A 20783-nucleotide genomic window follows, 5' to 3' on the forward strand; every position below is an offset into this window, starting at 1 on the left:
TGCATAGGTGTTCAATAAATGCCTATTGAATATAGGATTTCCAATAACCATGAATACTAGCACAATAAAACCCCACTAATTAGAAGTAAATGGGAAGATGGCTAGATTGAGTGCAAGATTCTTTTTTAATAGAATGTTTACTTGCAAATTCATGAATTTCCAATCGATAATGGGCAAAACTTACTTGGGGTAAGGTTAAATTTCTGCTAGCTTTAAAGAGCGAAACTCATTTCTAATTACTATATTGATTTTGTATATGCAAATGTGCTTTTAGAGGGCTTGAGAAAGTTTGTCCTAAATTGATTTATCAGGTCTTCCACAACATGGTATCTTAAGTTTGATTGCTAAGTCATTTGATTTTGGTCTTGAAGTTGTTCTCAAAGCACTTCAAGTGTAAACTTCAGCTCATTTCAGGTTAACTATTCTGAAATTCTGAGTTTAGAAAAGCCAGAATACATAAAGTTTTACAGCATGAATAGTTCTTAGATTATCAATATAATACAACGTATATAGTTATTTTAAATGTGAACATTTATGACTTGACACCATTAATCTATTCATAATTTTTAAATTAATAATAAAACTAGAATTCAAACTATCTAGGAGAAAGGGCTATAAGATTTCTCTCCAGTGTGTGTGTATGTACATGTAGATATAGATATAGATGTAGACAGATATAATATATAGATATAAAAATATATATTTTAATATATATATTAGTAATATTAAAATATCTCCGAGAGTAGGGGCTGTGGTACTTACCCTAGTGCCTCATATACTGGATGACAATAGACTTTTTAAATTCACTCAACAAAATTTGTTGAGCATTTACTGTGTGCCCAGAACTGGGATATGAGATGAAGGTATAAATACAAATAAAACAAATATAAAAATATGTTTATTAAATCCAAATTAATAATGATTGCCCATAGTCTTGCTAAATTTTATATAAAATATATCCTCTCCATATTAAACTTAGCATACAATTCCGTAAGTTATAGATTGGTCCCTGACGGAGAAAAAAAACCAAATTTATTCCAGAATACATTTGGTATAACAATTTTTTATGTTCTTTGAAATATAATTTTCCTAAATGAGTAAAACTATCTTCTGGAAAAAAACAAGGCTCAATAAAATTTCAAGAGCAATCCAAAAGATAAACAATAAGAAGCCCTTTTAGTTTAAACCTCAAATAAAATCCATGTTGAATATATATTTCATAGAGCCTCTATAGTGAATAGGGTGGAACATGTTAAAAGTGCATGTCAGAGGAATTAGCTTAAAGATAATAAATCGAACTCTCATATACATTCATGGATCTGCCAGGATTGGCTGTCTACAAGGTCCTTCAGCACTATGCTCCCTCATCTCAGGTGAGAATAGGTCAGACATGCTGCTGTCTGCCATCAACTACTCAGAATGAAGTGCATGTCTCAGAAGAGTCAAAACCGGAAGTTACTATTCAGCTCTTAAATTCAAAATGGTAGTAATTCATCCAAGAACCAAAGGAAAGTCGAAAATTTCAAAAGCTGTTTATTCTCAAAACAGGATATAAAATGAAATATCTTTACTTTTTTTCTTAAAAAAAAAAGCTTCTAGATCTAGCAGAGCACTTAATAGCATTATTCATTTATGATAATTTGTACCAATGGAGGTAAGCTGTGACTTGGAGCATTTGAATGCATAGATGACTCCAAATCCTCAATATTTTCTTTTCTCATACATATTTATGTTCATAATTAGTTTTGATGAAGTAGCACCTTACACCTAAATGTTTGCAGAGATAAAATACTTACAACTCTTGTATAACAAGACTTTGAGATCCTTGAACGAAAGGACTAAATCTTAACTCCTTTATACATTTATGCAGTATCTAGGAGCACAGTACCTTGCACAGAACAGGTGTTCGAAACACAACTGGCAAATCAATAGTTCTTTACAAAAAACCAAAGTTTGATGCTCATGTGTTTAAAAAAATAAGAATATTTTTAGTCTTCTTGTAGTTATATAACAGATACACAATAATTCTGGATTTTACTTTTTGAAATAAGATAAATAACTTTTGTGTGCTAATTTGGTGATACTAGCTCCCCTAACAGACATATTCCCACATTTCAATGGAGCAACACTAAGAGTTTATTTTTTCTTCATGTAAAGTCCAATGCAGATTTCTAGTAGGTGAGGCACTGAGCTCTTTCCATTTGAGGTTACACCTTCTCCAGGACCCTAGAAGCCTCTGAATCCAGCTATAGGATGGGAGCCCATGGGCTAGAGAATGCATATCTGCTGCTTAACGGCCTTAGCTGGAAAGTGATGAAACACTTCGGCCCACAGCCCATGGACCAGAACTAGTCTCATGGACTCACTCAGATGCAAGCAGGTGCAGGCCGAGAAATGGAGTCCCTACCTAGCCAGATGCTTTGCAAAGAGAAGTATACTAAAGAAGGGGAAATACAACTTTTGGTAGACAGTATGTTGTTTTTTGCCAAGGTTTTTTGTTTTCTCTCTTTTTCTTCATAAACAGAGGACGTTGTCAAAGTCAGCATCCAGGAATTGCAGTAACTGTTTGAAAATGTAAATTCCATGTCTAAGGTGATCCGATGCAAGAGGTAATATAATCAAGGACTGCTTGGGCAATCTAACAGGATAAAAAAAAATTGTCAGTAGCAGATAGTAGGACACCTGAAAAATATCTAAATAAAAAAGATGATTTGGCTCTATCAGTAGACCAGCTACATGGACATAACTAGTCTCTAGTTAATATGCTGCTGTCTAGTTTTCCTTAGAGTAGGGGTTAATTTGATTAAGAAGATGTGTCTGTGTTGCAACAGTGTGGAACCAGACACATGCATTAAAGGCACATGATGATAATAAGATGTGTTATAAAGTGATTATGATTCATAACATTTTTTTTTTACCACACATACCTCAGCTAGGAGGTGTCCTAGACTTGTAGCACACTGAAGGGTGTGCCTGAAAAGTGTGCCTTAATTTCCTGTTTCATAAAACTTTTCTATGGTGCTGACATTTTAAATCTCTGAGCTTGGTTCAAAGGCATTTTTTTCTTTTTGTTTTTAAATACCTGAAAAGTGAGTCCAAATAATGGTGGGAACTGTATCTCTGTTTGCAATATGTGGGAAAGAACATTGCGGCATTGGAAGTGAGCATCCCTGGACATGGTTTCCTGCTCTTGCCTCAAGCAGGCCCTCTTCTTCACCCACAGGTCTTGGCATCCCTGCCTTGCTGTGTGCCATCTGGCCAGGGACCAACTTCCCAAATCTGCCTTAGCAACTAGCTCTGCCTGCGCTCAGGAGGCTGTTTTTAACAGTCCCTTCCTGAGGCAATACACTGGCCTCTCAGAGCTCATATTTTTATGACAGTTCTACTGGACCAGGCTTTATTACTGGCAAGGGCCCTTTTCAATTCCCCACCCCACACAAATTACCTATCACAGTGTCTGGCATACAAAAAGAGCAGGATACATATTTACTGAATGTACTGTTTGCTTAATTACCGCAAAACAATCCTAGGGCTGTGAATTGGGCGGCAGAATTTGGAGCCAATGGTAGTCTCCCTAAGTCAGGGACATACCCTGCATGGCCTCCTTTTGCTAAAAAGGCCTCCATAGAGGCTCACCTGCCTCCTAGTGTGAGATCCTATTCCTTGCAGGCCACACCGCTGAAGCCACACTCCAGTGTCATCAGCCAATTCCTAAAACTTCTTTTCAAGTTTGAACTTTAATCTAATCCCTGTCCCCAACCTCCGCTGGTCCTTGGTCCTTGGTGCTGAGGTTGGTTGGGGAGAGGGGCTGTGGAGAGGTGACCTTCTTGCAGAGGGAGACCTGCTCCTCATTCAGTGGCGCAGCAGGCAGGTCAGAAGGGAGCATTTGGGCCACTGTCACTCTTTGTTCTTCCACACCTCCCATTCCGTCCTCCACACTCCTTCCAACAGGAGGATACCAGAATGGGGACCTACTTTGGGCTTCAGTGCCCTGCCGGTATCAGGAGCACCAGGTGGGTATCGGGTGCTGGGAAGGGAGACGTGGTGTCACCAGTTACGACCAGTCGCGGGGTGTGCAGTGTCAACAGGGAAAAGACGACCCTCTCCGGTGTTTCTCCCGCCCTCGCACCCCCATTTCTCCCTGGAGACCAGCAGGGCTGCCCCAGGTAACTCAGAGTTGCCCAGGGTCGCTTGGACTCCCGTCCCCATCCTCAGTGGACGGCCCGGTCCCCCGTCCAATAGCGTCCCGCATTCTCCGCCACGTCCCTGGCCGGAGACGCTCGAGAGCGGCTGTTCCTCGGAAGGTGTGGATGCACGGGTGGGAAACATTAATAACCACGACACCACGCCCCACAAAAGCCCCAACAGGAAAACCACCGTACACCCATCACAGGCGGAGCCCGTCTCTCCAAGGTAAGTTGTTTATTCGTCGCCGTTTTGGCGCTTCTCTCTGGACAGCTGAGGCAGCGACAGCAGCTGTGCGGCGGGCCCCGGAGCTCCTCGCGCTCTTCCTTCCTCCGCCCTCTCTCGGTCGCCTCTCACCCCCACCCCCTTCCCTCCTCCCTCCGCCTCCTCCCTTCTTGCCCTCTCGCGGGCCACGCACACACCCGGAGACACCCTCCGCACTTGGCTACTCACGCTGCGGCTTAACCGAGCCGACCAGGCACGGTTGCCAGAGCGGCGCGGGGTGTGTGTGCGGGGTCCAGGGGAGGAGGCCAAATGGGGCTGGGGGAGGCATGCTAGAGCCTCTCTCCTCCCAGCCGCGACCCCCTGCCCATTCTCCTTCCCTAATCCCGGGCTGCCAGCAACAGTGACACCTGAGCGGAGACTGGGCGGTGTAGGCAGCAGACCCGCTCGACTGGCAGCCGCGAGAAAACAGAACGGGGGGGCGGGGACGAGAAGGAGGAGCGGGAGGCGGGGCCAGAGGGGAGCGCCGCTGGCAGTGAGTGATGCGCACGCTAGCCAATGAGCGCCCGCAGCTCCAACGTCGGGGGAGTAGGGGGCGGGCTCCGCGGGGAGGAGGAGGCTACCGGAGAGCTAGAGGCGGGGGCCGGGAGGAGGAAGGGGAGGAGGCGGAGGCGGGAGCGGTGGCAGCGGCGGCGGCGGCGGCGGTGGCGGAGGGTAGGTTGCGCCAGGGACTGTGTCTGCCGAGCTCCGCGGCTGTGCCTGTGTGAGTGAAGGAGCAGCGCGGGGAGGCAGAGGCGAGCGCGGCCAAGAGCGGCGGCGGGACGGCTCCGGCGGCCGCGGATCAGCGGCGGTGCTCTGTGTGGGGAAGCAGCGGCAGCGGCAGCAGCGGCGGCGGCAGCAGCAGCAGCAGCGGCGGCCGCCTCTCCGCCGCCGGGGACGCCGAGGCGCGGCTGGTGGCACTGACATCGGCGGCCCTGCCTCTCCTCCCTCGCCCCCGGCCCTCCCCATGTGATCGGTCTTAATCCCGGCAGTGTGCGCGCGTGGGGCTCCATTCCGCGGTGCCGGATCTCCGTGCCGGGGTGGGTGCTCGTGTGTGCGCTTCCCCTCTCCATCCCCCTTCCCCCAAGAATAAAAGAAGAACCGAGAGGCTTGCTTGGAAAATAAATAAATAACCACCACACACGCGCAGCCCGGAGCAGAGTCGGCGGGGCTGGTGGCGGCGGCGGAGGAGGAGTGAAGGCGGCGGCGGCGAAGGAGGAGGAGGGACGCGCGGAGAAGGCAGTAACTTTCAAGCCAGCTCAGAGCCCAGACCTCCAGCCAAGCGGTTTGCAGCGCGGCGGCGGCGTTGAGTGTCTGGCCCGCCGGTCCGGTCGGGGTGTGCAGTAGGACGGACGAGCAGCGCGTCGCTGTCCCCCGGCGGCCGGAGATGTCCGAGCCCAAGGCAATTGATCCCAAGTTGTCGACGACCGACAGGGTGGTGAAAGGTAAGCGGCGCGCCGCGGTCGCCCGGGTGCACCGTGTGCCGCAGGCGCCGGCGGCTCGCCTCCCCTCCCCCCGCTCCGGGTTCTCTCCCGGCTCCAGCCACGGACCTTCTAGGATATTGTGCAACCCTCGAACCCCCTCCCTCGCGCGCCCTTCCCCCAGGCTTCCCACCCGGCCCCACTTGGGGCATTTTTATTTAACGGGGGCGTCAGTTGGCAAATGGCTGAGCCGAGGGGAGGCGGTGGCGGGGTTGGCTGTGGCGGTGGCGGGAGGGGGCGCGCGGGGGGTGGTTGCTGGCAGGGTGTAGCTGCTGTGACAGAAATAGGAAGTGGGTGGCTGCTCGCAGTCTTGCATGGGATCGGGTTTATGGTTTTCTTTTGCAGAGGGAGGGGTGATTTATGGCTTTTAAAAAATTAATATGGCATTTTTATGTGGCCGTGGCTTTCCACCGCCTGCCTCGCTCGGGCAGGGTTCTCTCGGCGCTCCATTGCAGCAATTCCCTCCGCGCCCCCTCCCTCTTCCCTTCCCCCTGAAAGGGCCCGCACAGGACTCGCGAGAGAGCGGGAGAGCGTGGGGGGAGCCCGGCGCTTCCTTCCGCGCGGGGCGGGGGCGGCCGCAGGGATGGGGTGGCGGAGGGGGCGCGCAGGGGGCGTGGGAGGCGGGGAACGACCCGAGAGCCCCGCCGCTGCCGCCCCGGGATTCCCCCGCAGGCCCTGAGAAAGACACGGAAAGCGGTTCCCCAGCCTCCCTCGCCGCCCCCAGCCTGCCCCCGCCGAGCTGTCATTGCTCTTGAAGGGTGCCCTGCTGGAGCACACCTCCCCGGTGGTAACCTCACCCCGCTCACTTCTTCCGTGCCCCTGGCACCCGCTTGTTAACGGGCTATTTGATTCCTGTCATTGGCTCTTCTCCCCCGCCCCGGGATCACAGACTCCTGGCGGTGAGGGCCGTGGGGTTTCTGGCGAAGAGAAGCCGGGATGCGTGGGGTGAGGAAGGGGACAGGTAGTGGTCTCCTCTCTCGCACCGGGGAATCCGCCGTCTCCGTTGTATTCCGTGGTGGAGTGGGGGAGGAACCTTGCTGTGAATCCTGGAAGGATGAGGCCACAGAGCAGATACGCCAGGATTAAGTAGTATCCCTACTTAATGTAGTGTCCCTGCGTTCCTGGAGTCAGGACGCGAAGCAGAGTAGGGATGGGCACGGGCTACGCGCAGAGCGGGCCTCTGACGTTGGACACAGCGCTGGACGGTGTAGAGGGAAAGTGTGTGTGTGTATATGCCTGTGTGTTTTGTGCAGAACAGAGATAGTATCTAATGTGGCCTGAGCATGCAAGTGGAGTGCAAGGCAATGAAGTCATATACACCATGAGCACTTAGGTGAAGTAACCCAGCAGTCTAAAGACCATGCATAAGTCCTTAGGGGGCTTCGGAACTATTCATTGCTTCACTCAGGTTTGCTCCGTTTTTTTTTAAAGTAATGTGCGTGTGAGTGTGTGTATGTGTGTCTTCTCTCTTCTCTTGTTTTGGTTCTATTAGAATCATTCCTGCTTCAGTGCAGTATTCACAGACCCATCAAAATAAGGAGGTAATATCTCTACAAAAATGACTTGAAATAGGTCTACTGATGCACAGCTATTTTTTCTGCAGGCATGGATCCTCATGTAAACAGTCAATTCACATTCATTCCAAAGAACTATGTTTTGTGTTAAGGGCCTCTGTTGGCATTTTCAAAAATTAAGACCTTTTGCTGAAATATCAAAGAATAACAAATATCTCCCTAAGGTGTGAAGTTTAGGTGTAACCCCAATCTGTATGTTGAGATTACCTTTTTCCAAAACACTTGATGTAAAGCTTACAATTAAAATGATAGCAATAAATGTGTCAGCAATTAGAAAACTCATATGTGTACGCATAAGGTCACTTCTGTGTTTTAAATTGCAAAGTGTGGCTTCTTAATGTAAATGTAAAATTATCATCAAGTGAAGGATGTGAAAATAATTGTTCATACATTCTGGCTTGATGTCTTTACCAGTTGATGTGAAAGAGCCCATTGAACCATTCCATGGCTATTTTGTCTTGCCTTTTTACAGTACTGTATTATATACATACTATTGTAAACAGCTTTTCTTTATACATACACATGACCACCCATAATTCAAAAAAATTTGGTTTACCTATTTTTGCAGAACTGAAATGCAGTTGGATGTAATAGATTCAAAATAGGAAAAGTTAATTTTGCATATATTTTGATAGGGATCTTGATGTGAAATTTTAAATGAAATTTTGTTTATAGAAAAGGTTTTATGATGAATCCTGATTTTAAGGTGGATATACCACTGTTATTCCTCTTATGCTTTCTTACAGACTTTATATGGTTGGCTTAAGAGGCATTATTGAAAGTTGGATTTGACATTTTGTCATACGTATGATTTTTACCATCAGTTGAGATGATAATCTATTTTGATTATCAGTCTTCTATGACGTAGCATTTCCACATGAAAACATATGTATATGCTTAATGAGTAGGAAGTACATATTTGCAGAATGGAATACAGGTTACCAAACGATTTTTCACATTTACAAAAATTCAATAAGACATAGTTCACGAAGCCAGGAAGCCATGACTTTACTCTAAATTTTGTTAGAACTTTTATCTCAGTGGTATGAGATTGACTCATGTTTTTAAAGTAGGCAAGTGAAATTTTTGCGCTTCTTAAGTATTCTTTCACTTTATAAAGTACAGATAACATTGACTCACAAATAGAAATAAGAAGAATTCGGATCATTATTACTGCGGGAGGCCATGGCGTTTGTTTAGTTATCTTCATTAGTGTGATCCGGCTTTTGTTGTATAACAAACTGCTGTTTACAAATAAAGCTGTGCTTGTGGTTTTGTTTGTAGTAATGCGATGACGGCTTTCTTGATTTGTATTTCCAGAATGCAACTTTAGAAAGGTAGGTAGGTTGAGTTTTAGTCTCAACTGACTGTAATTTTTCAGATTTTCAGCATCTTCTTGAGTGTGTTCACAGACCCTGGTCAGTTTTTAAACCTTAATAATGGAAGGGCATGGCGGCATTGGAGAGGAAAAGCATTCGTTTAGATAACCTCAGAAAGAAAGTTACTTCATCTAGCAAAACTTGGGCTGTTCCATTTTGTCTGTTCTTGCATAAAAACAATGGAAAGTAAAACAATTCAGAGAAAACATCTTGGTAGTGCCATTTGTTGGAAAGCAGAATAGTTTGATCCATTTACTGTTTTATATTTTTAAAAAGAAACATTGTATAATTATAAGGCAAAAGACAGAAGGCAATAAATAGAAGAATGACTATTTCCCCCTCTCCTCCCTTAATACAACCCATAGTCTGGTTTTTTCTCTTCAGTGGTGCTCCACGGGCCTTGTTCCAAACTCTGGCTTCCCTTCATGTCTCCCTGCCTGTTCCTGTCTTTAACTCTTCTTCTTGTGGCCCTAACATTCCCTACGGGCTGGGCTGTAGAACTTTGCTTATATGACAGTTAAACACTTAGAGGAAATAGAACTGTATGTGACAAGTCTGCTGCTTTGCTATATCTCTTGCCCTTTCCTCTCTTCCCATCTCCAGGTATTTTGTAATGGGCCTTTTACCTTAACCCAAACTGACTTTAATGGTAGAAATTCCAGATACCATGGTAGGTTGTTGAGGGGTCAATTCCTGGGAAGCGTTTTGGGGAACTTCTCAAAAGCTCTAGTTAGGGGACTCTTGTGCTTTGTGTCAGATTGCTTTTAACTCTTGGGAATGCAAAAAAAGGAGATGTCCTTTTGTGTATTGTCAGCTTATATAGTATTTGTGTAGACAAAGTACACATAGAGAAATTCTGGAAAGATATCTAGGATCTTATAAGCAAGACGATTGTAGCTAAGTAAAATGTTAAGTAAATAGGGATTCAAGCCACTAGTATTTCTAGCTGAATGAGGCTGGTAATACTACTTAATTAAAGAAAACAAAAATATGGTACATCAGTGATAACTTTCATGTTTGGATCTTGAAATGGAATATTAAATAACGCCATTTCTTTGCAGTGTGTCAAGAAGAGCTCATTGTGAATTTATTTTACTGATGTTTGTTACCATCAGTTGAGTTTTTCCATGTATCTGGTTTTCCATTTGAGTATAGTAAAACTGCATTAATTCAGTGTCATTAATTGGAACTTTGGCTAAATGTCATTGTTTGGTGGCTGAAGTTTACATCAGCACTGGATGTGAAGAAAGGGGACTGCTAATCTAATTAATACTATAAGCAACACGATTTGGGCACGGTGACTATCCTTCAAAAGAGAACAAATTCTTTTCAGGACTTAGTGAACAGCATGCAAATTAATGCTGTTAATTACAAATTAGATTGATCTATTCCTTAATCCTTTCAGGATTTCTACTATAAAGTAAATACAACACAAGTGCATTGTTTTCAAAACATTCTGTAGACTTAAGGCTTAAGGCTGCAGTTGCAACTGGGATTCAGGGAAATTCCAGTGCCATCAGTTAGAAGAATTAACATTTAAAAAATAATAGTTTTTTGGGAACTGTGGGAAGAACCTCTGCTTTAAAGAACAATCTAAGACATCCAGTTAAAATGTGAAAAAAGTAACACCTTAGACTCTAGTTAGAGGTTTACTCTGACATTTGTTTAGATTAGTTTAAAAATATGCCTTTTGAGATCTATTTGTTTATGATGTGCTTTTTGTAATTTTAGAGATATGAAATATGACTGACATAGTATGCGTTTATAGGTTTTATAATTGGCCTCTTCTGCTTTTCCTTATCTTTTTTTGTGTCAGCCATGTGTAAAGTTGAAACTAATTATGAAACCAAATAAAGAATCCATTTAGAGTGACCTCGTTGGAAGACAGCATTTTTCTAGACATAGTCTCCTTTTAGCAAATCCAGTTAAATTACCATTTTGAAAGTTTTGTGAAGATATTGGACACTTCCAGAACTATGAGGAATGATGATGATTCATGATACGAAACTTTGATAAAAACTAAAAAATCATTTTGTTAATTTTTTCAGCAGCTTTCTAGTGTAGCATTCTCCTGATGTTCAAGAGGAATACAGTGAGATTTTGAGTTCCAGCTTCCTATAATTCCACTGTTACGTGTTAATAGCATCACAGGCTACTTTTCCTATATGTAAATGGGCAGCAGTTGTACTCGCCACTCACTTGTGAGAACCAGAAGATCATCAAACGGGAGTTGAGAGCCTGGAAAGTTACCCTTGGTCCACTCACCTGGGAATGGCAATTCAGTCACTGCTGACACAGAATTACAAATGACAGCGTGTGAGTGTATTTTCAGGGTCACTCAAGAATAGTCAGTACCATTAATATTGAAATTCATGAATTCCTTGGGTCTACAGTGGTAGCTCATGTGATATTGATTTTATGGTTGAAGAAATGGAGCCAGAATAGATAGAATGGTTGGTCCCAGGTGGGACTAGAGTGGAGGTGAGTGTAAGCAAATTCTTCCTTTTGGCAAAGATGCTCTTCTCTCTTGAGCATCTGTTTGAAACTGTCACTTCTTTTAGTAATATTCAGGATATCACATTTTGTTTTGAAATTTTCTTTATTGAATTACTGGCTATATAAAATAGTTTTATTAGGAGAAGCTTTTATTTCTTTATATTTAGCAGAAATTTAAATTCTGATGATAAATGTTATAATCTGGTTTGATCTTGGCATGAAGTTTACTAAAGGAAAACTGTTAAACAGTGTTTTCTATTCATGTCAATATATACGCAGAAGTAGAAATAGCGTACTCTCCTGGTAAGGAGTTTTACTTACTTTTATTTTGAAAGGTGTTATTGTAAGACTGTTTGTCTGAACTACAGATAATGGCCCATATTGTTACTCTGGTTTGAGGATTTTGTTAATTTCTAGGGAAAGCTCTAGAAAATAGGAGCCAGTGTTTCTTAGGCGATCTACTCCTTTTTTAAAATACAGTCATCAGGTAGGAATGATGTAGCCTGAAACAGGGTTTCAGTTTGTAAACTGTCTTTAATAGTCTTTGCATTTTGTCATTTTTAACCCATTTTATTTTATAATATTTCCATCTCCTGTATTCATACAGGCTGTATTCATTGATAAGCCATCCATTATATTTCATATAAGAAATCAAATTAAAAATTTCATATTCCTCCGCGGTTAGGGGTTCTGAATAATGGCTTAAAACAGTTGGACTATCGACTTGAGGACTTAGACCTATTGCTGGAATCTCAAATCCATTTCACAAGTGCACATGCAGGTATTTAAAAAAAATACAGACTCTGAGGAAGCAGTTATCAGTTATTAAAATGCTATGTTTTTGGAATTGGATGGATTCCTTTTGAGACCATCATAGAGAGGAATAGAACTTTGTGTTTTTCTTTTTATTTCCCTAGTCTGTGCTTTTGCCTCACAGCAAAATATATTCAACTCTATTTTAAAAGGTGGTCTATCTGACTTTCTTTGAACTTCTGTCCCTTACAGCTGGAAATTCTGCATGTCTCTGCAAAAGAGCAAAACAAACAAGTAAATTACCAAAGATTTACGTTAACAGCTGCCTCAAGATTATGACATAACACCTTTCAATGTTTGTCAATTTCAGATACTTTCTATAGTTGTGAAACCCGAAGAATGATGGTTGATGTTCAGAGAGAATATTTTATTCATATGGAGCTAAATTTAAAAAAAATTTCCCATCAGCTCCAGGATTCTAAAAGTTAAAGAGTTTCTTTTTACAGTGAGCTCCAGTTTTTCTTTTTGGGAGGAGCAACTACTTCTGATTTAAAATGTTCAGTTGTCTCTATGTAGTATTGGAATGTTTTGGAAGTTTTAGTATGTCAGTGTCTAAACTGTATGTCCCAAGGTTGCTGCATTTGCTTGGATGTTACATAAAATGATTTGTTAAAATGTGTATTCAAACTTTTAGTTTGGGAAATATAGTGCCTAGCTAATAGTGCCTAGCTCAATGCCTTGTACTTTGGGCACTGAATAAATTCTTGTTGAATGATTTGGGCAATGCAAAATTATCACGTGTCTCCTGAAGCCATAAATGGAGACATGTTATATGTTTATTTTGAGTGCGTTATATAAATTTTGCTTCTCTGTAGATGGCTCTATGTGGTGACCGCCTGGTTAAGTGGAATGCTGCCTTCTCCAGCGACATCAGGGAATGGAGTATGGGAAGAAGTCATTACGAAGGTGACACAGTTAGATTGAGGGCAGTTTTGTCGTTTGGACTGGCTTTATGCCAGCTGAGTTGAAAAGGCTAGATCCTTTTCAACTTAGCATATTAACTTGAACTTGAAAGCTTTCTTTCAGTTTCTGTTGTATTTCTCCTTAGGCCGATCAATTTTTGACGAGTGAGAAAAGATATGTTAATCATTCAATGTTTGATTTATTGGGTGATTTATATGTTTTAATTATTGTCCAGACTTGGACTTGAAGAGAACGATGACCTGGCAAATCTCATGACAAAAAACAAAACCCGAAAAATCGAAACCAAAACAAAGCAAAATTCTCTTCCTTTGTTTACATCTCAATTCATCATTTTCTGTAAAGCTTTTGTAATCCAGAAATGCAGCCTTCTCCAGCATAAGCTCCTGCCCTTCTCTGCCTCCAGCAGTGTCACTGGATGCTATCTAGTGGGAAGGTACAGGGGCCGTGAGAAGTTAAAAAAGGTGGCACCAACTCTGCTGACTCCTTATATTCTCCTAAATGGGCTTTAAGCCATCCATTGACATTTGTTTTTAAACATCTTGTGAGCTATGCCATTTTATCAAATTAAATTAAAAGCACAATATATTCTCTTAAAATGATAGAACCTGAGTCAGGGCTTCAAGTTTGTGTTATAAGTTTTTTGCTTTTTACAAAGGAATTAAATTTCTTTTTATTATTAAACCTGGCATTGTTGGTCTGCTCTGTATATTTAATGTTAATAAAGTACATGCATACCTTCTCGTGTGGGTCTGATTATTGGCATGATAACAGTTCTCATCATTTAATTCTCATTATTACAGCTTTAGTTCAAATGTCATCTCCTCTGGGACGCACATCTCCTGGTACCTTCACTCATTGGAGTGAAGGGACTCAGTCTCTTCGGTCTCACAGCGGACACCTTGAATAGAGCATGTTGCTGTGATGATTTGTTTACCTGACTGCCTCTCCTCCCCAGAAGTGGAGAGCCCAGAAGACTGGGGGTTGGTTCCACTTATCTTTGTATCTTTAGCCCTAGCACAGGGCCTACCCTAGAACAGGCATTTGATACCTGATTGTTAAATAAATGAAATCATAGATAAAGGATAAGAGAGATTTAAAATTTTAAATTATAGGGTTCTTTTCTGTTTTGAAATTTTGTGGATCTTAAATCATGGGTGGGTCACAAACGTGAGGAGTTTCTCGATTTGTAAGCGCCCATCCTGTAGAAGGTGTTTTTCACGTGAGTTTTGAAATACTCTGTTTTATAATTGGGGGTTGTATGTTTTTTGCCTAATAGCCAGCCTGCAGAGGCATAACTGGCAATAGTGGCTTACCCAGGGAGTGCTTAGTTTTCAGCGAGTCAGTGTCAAAGGGTGTATAGATTGATTTACTCAAAGTTAGGCGATGTTTTTTTTTCCTCAGGAAGATTGGAGATGATCCCAGGCTGTGGGGTGAGCTATTGTGACAGGCATCTGGGAGGCCCAGAGTTCACTTCACAATCATATTGCTTACCTCGAGAAATGCGCAAATCCAAATGAATAAAGGTTAATACGTGTAGGAATCAAAACAGAGATGTAAAACGTATTGCAGGCCCAAATATGAGATGTCTGTGTAATGATACTAAAAAGTCTTCAGGCCGGGAGTGCAGGCTGCTTGTGAGTCAGCTCTCCTGATGGCATATCTGCATGGTGACTGCTTTGAGGAAAGCACAGCCCTGGCATCCACATCAGCAGGGAGGCAGTATGGTGAGCTGCCTGCTCTGCTGGCTCTCACGGAGGACCACAGATGGATCTGCACTAGCCCAGACTTGGTCATATGGCTCCCCGTTAAAGCAGGCCAGCCGGGGCTTTCCCAGCTCTGGTTTATGAGCCAGGATTTAATGTCTCCCTAGCACAGAAATACTTTTCCTTCAAGGAGCTGAAGACTAGGGAAATTATAATTTCCTACATAAAAATCTCATCATTGTCAACCTTCGCCGATCTGCGTTTAGCCGCCGGGGGGAATCGCTCTTGGCTTCACCTCTCGTCAGAATTCTACATGAGTGCTCTGTGTCACTGCACATGCACTTCTAGAAACAGATGTAGAAAATTTGGAGTATGTTGGGGGGGAAGAAAAAGAGGTCCCCTCCGAGTGACTAAAGGATTTTAAATTGTGACAGGAACTGAGAGATTCTTCAGTCTTAAAAAGAAAAGGTTGAGTGGTGATTTAACTGTAGATTTAACATATTAAAAAGTCTCTTTCTACAGCGGATCACACTCAGATGTTATCCATCACCACTATCAAGTGGATAAGAAAAAAAAACACTGTTCGGAAGCATTAGGGATTTAGGTGATTTTTTTTTTTTTTTTAATAACCAGTCAAGGACATTTAACCCTGGAATGCATTGTGGGGATCTTCTGAATAGAGAGAGTACATGATCCTCATTTATTTGGGTGTAAATGAGATCTAAGACTAAAATTATGAAAATCTGAAGCTAGAAGAAACCTTGGATATCTAACTCCTGTCCGGCCTGGAGCCAGTCCTCTGACTATGAACTGGGGAGAGGGATCAGAGTTTATGTGGGAAACCTTTTATCTCTTACACTTGCTCAAGTCTGAGCCTAACCAAAACGAACAAATCAGACTCCTAGAATGGGACGGTGCCCCAGAAATCTAGCTCAGGCTATCCCCAGTGTGGAACTCCTGTCCAGACTCGCGGAGGGATAGTTTTCCACTGCCTTGTGAACATATCTAGTGAGAAGGAGCTCCCGACTTCTTAAGATCTCCTGCTCTATCCTGGCCATTTCTGCCCGTCAGGATGTTTCCTTACGTTTGACCTCAGTCTGATGCTCTCACGTACATGTTTGTTGTTCCTTGCATTGCCCTACAGAGTTCGATGAAATGAACCTTTTCTGTCTTTTACAAGAGAGCTTATTTGATACTAAAAACAGCTTTCCTGTTCTTAACTCTTCTAGCTTTTTCCCACATGTCATGGTTTCTGGGCTTTTCCCCATCCCAGTAGCCTTCTTGTAAAACCACATCAGGTTGTCAGGGTCTCTTGAAACTGGGGAAGTGGGCAAAGGTTCATCTTGGCTTACTTCCTTCTGTGGAACCTCCAGCACCGTGGGCTTGGTTGCTTCACTGTTCTTGCCCTTCTGTGCCCTTGTGCTAACCTTTAAACTTCCTGGAACTCAAGTCCTTCACTGGGGGGCCCAGTCTAGCATCCATCCCATGATGTCCCTTGTCTGGGTGAGGACCCCCAGCATCGGGATGCTCTTAACTCTTAACTTCTCATGCCCTTCCTACTGAATTTTCCTTCAATTGTATCTTCTCCCAGTCCTCTGCAGTTTTAAGGTATCGAATACCGAATCTGCTCTGTAACTAGGAGCTTTCCAGAAAACCTGGCTAGCAGATGCATTTTACCAGTGACTTCTGTAGGCATTGTTTGTATTTTGCTTGCTTTTATTTGTAATACAGGCGAGTACTAAAGACAGCGTGATAGCCTGACACCACGGTGGTTTAGTGGGGTAATTGAGGACAGGCCAAGTTCCTTGTTTACTTTTCAAATCACACCATGAAGACACCTCAGCACCCCACTTGACCAGAGCCCAAACCTGCCTCTTCTGCCTGCTCTAACTTCTGGCACACTCTGTCTTTCATAGTTGTTGATAAACAGCTCCTAAGGCCATTGAAATTGGCTAACCCAGTGAGTCCGATTGTAATTTGATAACTAGTTTAAGTTTCACTGGGGCCTAAAAGAGGCCAGTGGCTTCCAAGTGCAGTGTCACAACACATTTCTGTGTTACACTCAGCTGTGAGGTATTAACAGCTACTGATAACGAGGTACAGAAGTTTGCAAATGACTTATTTTAAAATATCTATATATAAACTAGGGTGGATTCAAGTTCAGCCTTAAAATGTTACTTTCACTTCATCCTGATGTGTTTCCTCATGCGGGAGAGGAAGGGATGGAGCTGCAGCTGTCACGGTGGGTATTTGCATAGCTTGCAGTCCTCTTGATCTTACCGATAGGCCTTTAATCACAGTGGAAATCAGACATTCTTGTAAGCTGTGGCAGTGTTTGCCTTCATTTCCGTGAGCATTTTTGAGGATAGTTTATTAGAACCTGGATTCACTCATGCTAGTGTTCTGTGCAAGTGAATGTCATGTCATACGCATTTTGATAGAAAAAAAAGTCTGAGACTTGAGAGTAGAGAACAGACCTTTGCTAGCCAGATCTGTAGATTGAATAGATCTTGAAACATATAGGTAGGCACTTTTGGGGTGATTTCAAAGTGCCTATGAAGCTTTCTCTCCTCGAACATCTCCTAGGGGGTCACACCTGAAATTCCATGATAAGTTACTTATTTAGGATAAGATTGGCCTTCTTGATAGAGGTTTCGAAAGTAACTGATCTTTAAAAAATAATTTAGTGAATTGACTAGTTTTTTTTTTTTTTTTTTGCCTTTGGGTGGTATTGAATCCAGGAAAAATCGTGTATTTTAGCAGCCTTTTTGTGAGTGAACGTTCATTTCTCTTTAAATCCATATCCCATGCCTCTTGAATCATTCAATTTTCCATACTGCTTCCTTCAAGTATATCATTGTAATATCCCCCAGTTGGTAAATAGATTAAATAATCCATTATCAAGTGTAAAATAGCTGTTAAAAAATATTGTTTCCTTCACTTACCACACCATCCATCTCTCCATCCATTCTTCCGTTCTGTCCATGCATGCGTGCATCAGAGTTTTCGTGCCCCCTGCTTCCTGGCTCTGTGCTATGTTCTCAGAGCTTCCAATAAAGTAGACAGTCTCTGAAGGTTACTCTCCAGCGTGGGGTGTGAAAGCAAATCACAATATAAGTTATAATTACTTTAATAGCAGAAGATGCAGCGTGCCGTGGAGTGCGGAAACGGAAATGACCGTCTTCAGAGACTGTACTTTCATTTTTTGGCAAAATTAAATGGAACCGATATTAATTTTCTCTGTGTGTAGCACGATAGGCACATTGTTAGGATGTGGGCTTATTTTAAAGTGAAGATGGCGTAAAAAGTGCTGCAAAAGGAGTGATGAGCATTTAGATCTGAAATTCTGTAGCTATTACAGCTACCTGTGAGCAAAGTATATGAGAGCATCATGGGCTATTGAAGGTGGAAGTGACTTTTAAAGTCAACTAGTTAGCTATCTTCAAAAAAAAAAAAAAGACCTTCCTGTTAAATGGTTAACAACTCCCCCTAATTTCCAGTGATGGGGAGGCAGCATGAGAGTGTGGAAAGAGTACTGGTTTATGGTTTGACAGAACCTGCATTTCAATCCTCCTTTCTCCATGTGTCAGCTGTGTGTTCATGGGGAAGTTATGTAATCATCCCGAACCCATTTTTTTCTTAACTGAAAAGTGGAAACAGTAATACTGATTTTGAAGGTGGTGGTAGCCAGGAGAGGAATTGTATGTGAAATGCCTTCCCTACTGCCTGCTCAAAAAGAGCCCTCGGTAGCTGTTAGGTATTGTTATTTTATTGTTGGACAGCTCCCTTGAAAGCGCAGCGTTCTTCTTCTAGAAGTAACCTGCATTAAAGCATATACTTTGTCACCTCCTACCCACTGTCAAATCCATTGTAGTTTGGGGGCCTCTACCATTCCTCTGAAACAGTATGGCAAAGGTCACCAATGACTGTCCAGTTGCTGGCCTCTGTGATATTTGACATAGTGGGCCACCTTCCTGAAACATTGTCCTCATTGTCTTGCATGGATTTCCTCTTTCTCTGACTTGTCAGCTCGTCCTGATTGAATCCTGAATGTTCTTTTATCCCTTTACAAGGTCTTCCAGGCAGTTTCACCTCCTTACACTCATAGGATTTACTCCTGCTTGTAGGCTGATGATTGACACATCTGTATTTGCTACCTAGTCTTTTGTCTGGATCTTTCTCTCAAACCGTATATGCAGCAGTTGCTGTGGATGGATATGGTGAAAGTAAAGTGGGATATTTGTTCTCCTGTGTTTTCTATCCTGGGCGCAATGTGACCACCATCTATCCAGTTAATTAAATCTGTCCTTCAGTTCAGATCTTTTAAATACTTCACCCAGTGCAGCAGTATTCTCCCAACATTAGTCTCTTTGTTTTCAAACTTGTCCCCTCTCTAACATTCATTATCATTAGAGTGATCATTTAAAAATGAACATCTGATTCAGCTAATCCCATTTTTGGTGATCTTTTTCTGACTGAATTTTAGCAACTCTTTATATTATAGGAGTTGACCCTTATTGCCTGAGTATCAAAAATATTTACAGTATATATAGCATATGTCACATTGTGCTGAACTTATTTTAAGTGTCTTCAGTTTATTACAATATAAGTTCTTGGGAGCAGGGAGAACATTTTTTATTCACATGTGTATTCTGCATGCATGGGGCTATTTGGTCTGTATAAAGTTGATGGAACTAAACTGAACTACTTAAAAATCCCAATGATACCTTCTATGGTTTTCTGTTTGTTGTACCTCTGCATGGAACCCTCTTGCTCATTATTGTGTCCTTCTTCTGTGTAAAACTTACTTTTCTGATCCCCCCAGGCATAGCTGTCTGTGCTTCCTCTTGTACTTGGTACACACAGGATATCACAAACATTTGCAACACAACTTTCTCTTTAACTGTGAAATCTTCAAGGACAAGTCTCTATTCACTTCATCTCCCCAGGCTTAGCATGATGACTGGCACATAATTAATCATGTTTTTTTTTAATTTTTTCCCTCCAGCAAACGAATTGACTGGAAGAGCTATACCTGATCATCACTAAAACGTAGTGATATCAGTACTTCCTTTTTTTCTCCTCCAATATCATACTTTTTATTAATGTAGCCCAGGTTGGATTACTTTTTCTAGTACGCTTGACTTATGGAATCCCTGACTTCCTTATCCATCTCCCCAGGCATTTTCATGTAAACGTGTAAGCCAGGTCTCCTTTACTCTGGATTTTGTAGTTATTTTACACACTTCTAAGCACAAGCATTAGCTTGTGCTAATAATATAATATAAGCTTCTAGGCTTTTTAGATCTTTTATTTAAACATATGGATTCTTTTACCTCTTCTTTCTAGTTATTTGCCCCAATTTATGTCCTTAGTAGATTTGTCTAGGCCTTTATTTAAGCCTGGCAACCAAATGAATTTTTAGAGCCAGTCAGTTTGGATGAGTGAGTTCACAAATCTTTATTTTAGGTTCTGCATATATAACATGGGAAAAAATCCCACCTGTGTTAATAAAAACTTGTGGCTTCTGTTAAAAAAAAAAAAAAAAAAGGGAGGTGCTTGAGTAATCATTGTCCTTGACCTTTTCCTTACCTAATTGATGTGTTTTTCTATAGCTGTACTTTACAATGATAAATTAAAAAAAATTTTCCAATGCCTTTGCCTGCCCTGAGACTTACATTAATCTTTTGTCATTTCAGGGAGTGGAAGGAATGAATTTTCCATGGATAATGGTTAGAGAGTTGGTGTGTTTATTAATGGCATATGTCTTGTAATATGTTATTTCACCTGATTGTATTTGAAGAGAACACTTTGTTAACCTGTCAGCTACTTTGTTTCTCCATAGGATCTCACTCAAAGTAAATAAATAAAAAGTGAATATATATATATATATATATACACACACACACACACACACATATGAGCTTTCTATTCTAAAAATGTTAATAACATTAATGTATATGCCCT

General features: G+C 42.2%; 1 protein-coding gene across 1 annotated transcript in view; it reads left to right on the forward strand.

Moving 5' to 3' along the window:
* The first annotated feature begins 5111 nt into the window (after positions 1-5111).
* Positions 5112-20783, forward strand: part of PPP3CA (protein phosphatase 3 catalytic subunit alpha) — a 302583-nt gene continuing 286911 nt past the window's right edge. Inside the window, exon 1 of the mRNA XM_061192594.1 lies at positions 5112-5891. Coding sequence (XP_061048577.1) covers positions 5834-5891 — 58 coding nt within the window. The 5' untranslated portion in view covers positions 5112-5833. The remainder of the gene's footprint in view (positions 5892-20783) is intronic.

This window comes from Eubalaena glacialis, chromosome 5, assembly GCF_028564815.1.
Source record: "Eubalaena glacialis isolate mEubGla1 chromosome 5, mEubGla1.1.hap2.+ XY, whole genome shotgun sequence".
Taxonomy (NCBI): domain Eukaryota; kingdom Metazoa; phylum Chordata; class Mammalia; order Artiodactyla; family Balaenidae; genus Eubalaena; species Eubalaena glacialis.